The sequence below is a fragment of the Seriola lalandi genome, unplaced genomic scaffold (genome assembly GCF_002814215.2).
Source record: "Seriola lalandi dorsalis isolate HSWRI2012SDOR001 ecotype SW California unplaced genomic scaffold, Sedor1 jcf7180002054861, whole genome shotgun sequence".
Taxonomy (NCBI): Eukaryota; Metazoa; Chordata; class Actinopteri; order Carangiformes; family Carangidae; genus Seriola; species Seriola lalandi.
This window is the reverse complement of record NW_019525414.1, coordinates 1,162,531-1,168,760: the sequence shown is the minus strand read 5'-3', so window position 1 is coordinate 1,168,760 and position 6,230 is coordinate 1,162,531. Positions and strand designations below refer to the sequence as shown.

Sequence of the window (6,230 nt, the reverse complement as noted above, 5' to 3'; positions counted from 1 at the left end):
CCTAAACTCTTTCCCTCTCCCACACAACAATAATCTATGTAAGAAGTTTAAATGTCACTGTATATTATTGCCGCACAGTATTGTCACGTGATCAGTGAGACAGAGACAGTGACACAAAAAATACAGATGTCTTTAAAGTATCAGTCTGGTGATATTCTATATTAGATAGATAGATAGATAGATAGATAGATAGATAGATAGATAGATAGATAGATAGATAGATAGATAGATAGATAGATAGATAGTAATAATAATAATGACAATTAATAATAAAAAAATAATAATTAAATGAGTCCACTTCCTTTGGAGGTGTTGTATAGCCTGATGGCAGTGGGAACAAAGGATCTCCTGAACCTCTCTGTTCTGCAGCGCAGTGAGATGAGACATTTGCTGCAGCTGTAGCTGCTTCTCTGTCCTGCCAGAATGTTGTGGAGAGGATGGTTGGTGTTGTCCAAGATGGCCTCCATCTTACATTGCATGCATCTCTCCACAACAGTCCTGAGTGAGTCCAGACTCTTGCCAAGCACAGACCCAGCCTTTTTTACCAGCTTGTGTTCCTTGTGTGTACACTGTCCACCACTGACTGATAAAACATGTGCAGCATTTCACTGCAGACGTCAAAGGACCTGAGCTTCCTGAGGACAAAGAGCCGGCTCCGCCCCTTCAGGTAGATGGCATCCGTGTTCAGGGACCAGTCCAGTTTACTGGTCCAGGTGCACACCTAGGTATTTATAAGTGTGCACCACCTCAATGTCCTTCCCTCTAATGCTTACTGGCTGAAGGGTGGGCCTAGACTTCCGAAAGTCCACGACCATCTCCTTGGTCTTGGAGGTGTTCAGAAGGAGGCAGTTCTTGTCGCTCCATTCACTGAAGGCCATCGTCAGATCCCTGTACTCCTGGGCAGTTACCCAGCCTGACGTACTGTGGTCATCTTGTCAAGTAATCCATAATGTTTTTATATATATATATATATAATATTATATATCTGATAATTAACTAATTCTACAGCGTGCGCTAATGGTTGTGGCTGGATTTAAAATTCTGACTTTTTTTTTTTTTTTTTTTTTTAATTCTGACCTTTAAGTCAAAATTCTGAAGAAAAAAAAAAGAAAATTCACGTGGCCCTCATCAGCTTCCGTAAAGTTCGACCTCCTCGCCAGCTGGTGGCGGTAGAGTACCAACAGTGCTCTCTCTGATCAGCCCTCCCTCCGCTGGTAAACAAAAACAACACGGAAGCGACAGAAAGGTTGATATAGTGTTCAGATGAGTGTGTTTCTGTGTTTTATCCGTCAGTGTGTGATGATGGTGTCGCTCCCGGTGTAAGTGAATCGGTTGGACCCGCTGTCGTCAGAGGAAGAAGAATGGCGGACGAAGCTCCGTTCCAGTTTCTACATAACGAAGTGATACAGTACATTTCCAAGTCCGCTGAGAAAGGAGAGACGGTGAGAAAGTGTGTGTCAGGAGGTGCTCCACGGCGGCTTCATGACATGAACAGCCGGTGCTCGTTAGTTCTGTTTGTTCACTAGTTCTTCTGTCATTCTTTCAGGAAAATGGAAGAAATATCACCAAACTGGAGAATATGGGCTTCAGAGTCGGCCAAGGACTAATAGAGAGGTAACTAACAAACTGCTGCGACTCAGGCTGTTTAGTCTCACTATGTGATCATTAAGAAAACCTTCTCTGTTAAACAGTTCTGTTCAAGACATGACTAAATGTCTATATATTAAGAAGGATTTCTTTCACTTTTAAAGGGAATAACAGGGGCAGATGGACAGTCACAATATCAGCATATTTATTATTATTTATAAATCATCATGCACAATACCACATCAGAGAAGCCGTTCCTCCCAGGATCATTTCTAATATTTAAAGGATTAGTTGAGTGCAGAGTCAAGACAACAATGAATCCTAACAATGGTGTGTTTGTCCACAGTCTGATGTTTCCTTCCCCTCTGTGGCACAGAGTTCCAGTGTTTGTCCCAAATCTGTCACCAACCAGTAGTAAAGTAAAATGCTAAAAATGATTAGCCTGTCAAATTCAAAATGTTTCTTTAAATGTGTTATGCAGGTCAGGTTGTTATTGTTGTAGTTTGTCAAACTGGAGCCACCTGAAGTTATTTTATAGATATTGTGGGTAGATGAATAGAAGAGGCAATATGATGCAGGACAACATGTAGTTACATTCTGTCACTGTTTGAAACACATCAGTGAGTCTCTGTGTCATTGCACGACATGTTCCTTCATCACCGTGAACTAACACACCATAATTTATTCAGACTCGGTCACACACACACACACACACACACACACACACACACACACACACACAGTCCCACTGCTGCAGACACTCACAAGTTTTTCTTTGCTGGTCCAGATCTGTGGACCTGCCAGTTTACTCAAGATTCACTCAGCTGCCTCAGAGTCCGTCTGCTGGTCTCTGTATCGTCCACCAGCAGTGTAACATCACCTGTTATCTGACATGACACTTTGAATCAAGTCTCATTCCTTTGTGGCAATAACGCTTAGATTTAAAGCTCCTGGCCTTTTCCTTTTCTGCAGACTGACTAAAGACACTTCACGGTTCAAAGACGAGCTGGACGTCATGAAGTTCATCTGTAAAGACTTCTGGACCTGTGTGTTCAAGAAGCAGATAGACAACCTTCGAACTAATCACCAGGTAACACTGAGCTGATGGTTAACATAACATCCTAACAGAATTCTGACAAACTCAAATCATTCATTTATGTAATATGATGTAATACATTTCATGGTACATAAATATCATCCCAGTTCTTATCTTTGTCTAGTCCTCTATCAGCATCCATACTGCTGTGTGCTGTTCTAATGTCTGTCATGTGTTTCAGGGCATCTATGTTCTCCAGGACAACAAGTTCCGACTGCTGAGTCAGCTGTCAGATGGTAAACAGCACCTGGAACATGCCCCAAAGGTAATCTGCCTTAATTTCATCAGATTATGTGACTATGTAGTGATTTGTTCTATAAAGCTCCGAAGCAACTACGGTGGCCCTGAGGGCCCAACGCTCTGTGACTTAAGAAAACACATGCAAATACACGCAACACAAACAACATCAAAACACATCTTCATCAGTTTGACACATGAGCTGCAAATACTCACAACACAACCAAATAGACAATTCAATTCAATTTGTCCAGAGAAAGTGATGAACCAACTTGTTCAATGCTTTGTGACTTTTGAAGTTAAAAGAACAGGTGCACATGGATGTATTAATACATCCATGCAAGTGTGTCCCATCTGGTTCATCACTTCTTAGTGTCCCCTGGAAACACTTCCATTGTGTCGTGAGTATTTGCAGGATGTTGTCAAACTGATGAAGATGTTTTCTTTGTTTGTGTTTTGTCTATTTGCAATATGTGTTTTCTTAAGTTGCAGTATGTTAAGCTCTCACGGCCGCTGTAGGTAGCTGATCCTAAACCAGCAGGCCTTCACATGACTCCAGACTCAGTAGGGACGGGGTTTAATAACATTTTAGTTAATAAGAATCCAGTTCCTAATCCGCTTATGAAATCCCTCGTTGAACTGTTGGGTCTGAGCTCTGCCTCCAGGCAGGACACCATAAATGTTGGACCTTTGGTTGTCTATCAATTTATCATATTTATTTAATTTAATTTATCAACCCCGTCATAAATTTAGAAAATATTGATTTAAATTAATAATATCTAATAATAACTTTAAAATGAATTAAAGTCATTGGGGGCACCAGCCTAAACTAAAAGGCAAAATAGCCAATATTGTTTCAGTCTCAAATTAATCTGGAACTCAGATTAATAATTACCTTAATAATTATAACCAAATCACTATATCAACAGTAAATGAAAGTTAAAGGATTGAAATGATGCTGAGTAGAGTTTGGCAATATTCACACTTGTGCAACATTAAACACACCAGTAGTTATACTTAAAGACATTTATTTACAATGGAACAGAGTAAAAATACAATGTCTAATCTAGTATATACAGGTGGCAAGATGGCCGATTCAAAATGGCCGCTGAGACCACCTGGTGTGTGGGGGGAGGGAAGATGTGAGTTTCTTTGTTAGCCTAGCTCGTGTAATCTAAAGGTACCAGGTCAGAGGAGGAGGTTTCTAGAACTGAGATGTACTACAGGTATGTGTGTGAACATGCAAGTACTCAATTAACTGTATGGCTGACCACAACCTAAGCAAACATTTCAACAACAAGACATTAACCAACATGTACATTAACGAAGTTAAGACTTCTACTGCTTAACTGTGCTGTGCTGTGCTGTGCTGTGCTGTGCTGTGCTGTGCTAGGAGAGGTTAGGCTCAGTCAGTTAACGTTACCCAGTCCTTGGAACAAAACAAAGAGGTCCTGAGTCCCAACTGAACCTTTTTATTTAGTTTGGAGGAGAATGAAGACCTCTGTTGGTTATTAACATGTACTGTTGTTATTTCACTTCAGTAACAAAACAAATTTCAGCCGTTTAATGAAACTAAAGAATTAATTTGATATAAGAATGAATTTAGCTTCTTCTAAACACATTAATGATGATTTTTTTGTTCTTCTCAATGACCATGTTTTTGCTTCGGTACGCTTTTCGCTCACCAACTACTCTCACTCCTCAACTATCAAAACGTTCAGCCTTTCAAGAACATTTCTGCTATTACTTTTCTTTTTTAGTAATTTTTTAAATATTCAGCTTTTTCTGAAAAATTTTGCCATTTAAATGAATGGAGGGAATGTTCAAATCTTTCAACTTCAACTATGTCAGCATACTTTCAACTGGAGACTTAATTTCAGCATTAAATGGATCCAGAGACTTTCAGCTGTTAGACTTGTGTTCAGCTTTTTGGTATCTTGTACAGTTTTTGATTTATCTCAGTTCAAGTTTTCTGCTTTTTTTCTTACAGTTTTAGATTTTAAAAATGGTTGTGCAGAGGAGAGTGACATCACACAGAGTGAGAATAAGGTGTTGAAGTGGTCTGTTTAACTTGTCCTCATGACCACACATTTAACTTTTCACCCATCATTTTTCCCCAGAATGTAGGAAAATCTGTGTAGTTTCACACAGTGTGATTCTTTAAACAATAGGACATATGGTTTTTCAACGGGCTGCCCCTGAGCAACATGAGAACCCCTCAACAGTGCTGTAGATTGCAACACAAATTAAGAGCGAATTTAACAGGAAAACTGAAAAAACCCTTTTCTGAAACATGTTCAGTTTTCCACATTTTTGACTCTAGGGACGCACTGCACAGACATGTGCAGGAAGGTATTGTAGCGCTGGATGTGTGAAGATTTTACCAATATGAGGTACGGTTCTATATTAAATGCGCTGAGCCAAACTCTCACTCAGGTGTGTGTGAGCTGTGTGTTTTCCAGCTGCACACAGCTGATATTGCTGATTAAGAGTATAACAGCACTGGGACTTTTAACTAAATGTATCACAGGTGTTCTTTTTACTGTTAATCAGAGTCAGGTCTAAAAGCTCGCTAAGAATTTACTGCAGAGCGTCCACTGAGTGACCCATCAACGCCAGTGTCACCAGACTCTTATCTCACTGGTTTCACGATAAATGGAAACATACAGATACATTTACATACTGAAGTAACATGTAGACAAAGGTGTGCAACATGAGTTGAAGAGGAGACTAAATCAGGCGAAGGAGGACTACAAAAAGAAAGTAGAAGATGTGTATAAGAGACAGTCTCAGACGATACCAACCATCCTCTCCACAGCATTCTGGCAGGACAGAGAAGCAACTACAGCTGCAGCAAACGTCTCATCTCACTGCGCTGCAGAACAGAGAGGTTCAGGAGTGGACTCATTTAATTATTATTGTTTATAATTAACTGTCATTATTATTATTACTAATGAGCTGCTGGACATTTGAACTTCCCCTAGGGGATGAATAAAGTATCTAGCTCTAGCTAGCTAGCACCTAGTGTGCAGGTCGGGAAAATGTTTGTGTTGCAACAGCGCAGAACCAGTGCAGCTGCGGAACTATTTGTGTTGGTGTTGCCAAATCAATGATGAAATAACAAGCAAATCATAATCTGTTGTTTCTTATTACTGTAAACTAATATGGCGCTCGGACAACTATTAAATAAAAATGTCACACTTAGCTGTGATTCAGTCGTAGCTACTTCAGTGTGACATTGCTTAATTAACAGCCTCTTTGATCTCGGTGAAGAGTACAAATACAAGACACACACACCCCTTAAGCTGTT

At 40.0% G+C, this 6,230-nt stretch overlaps 1 protein-coding gene across 1 annotated transcript in view; it reads left to right on the top strand.

The window, feature by feature from the left end:
- The first annotated feature begins 1,201 nt into the window (after nt 1-1,201).
- The window catches only part of trappc6b (trafficking protein particle complex subunit 6B), an 8,609-nt gene continuing 3,580 nt past the window's right edge, over nt 1,202-6,230 (top strand). The window contains exons 1-4 of the mRNA XM_023427725.2: nt 1,202-1,442; nt 1,547-1,614; nt 2,560-2,677; nt 2,865-2,948. Coding sequence (XP_023283493.1) covers nt 1,362-1,442; nt 1,547-1,614; nt 2,560-2,677; nt 2,865-2,948 — 351 coding nt within the window. The 5' untranslated portion in view covers nt 1,202-1,361. The remainder of the gene's footprint in view (nt 1,443-1,546; nt 1,615-2,559; nt 2,678-2,864; nt 2,949-6,230) is intronic.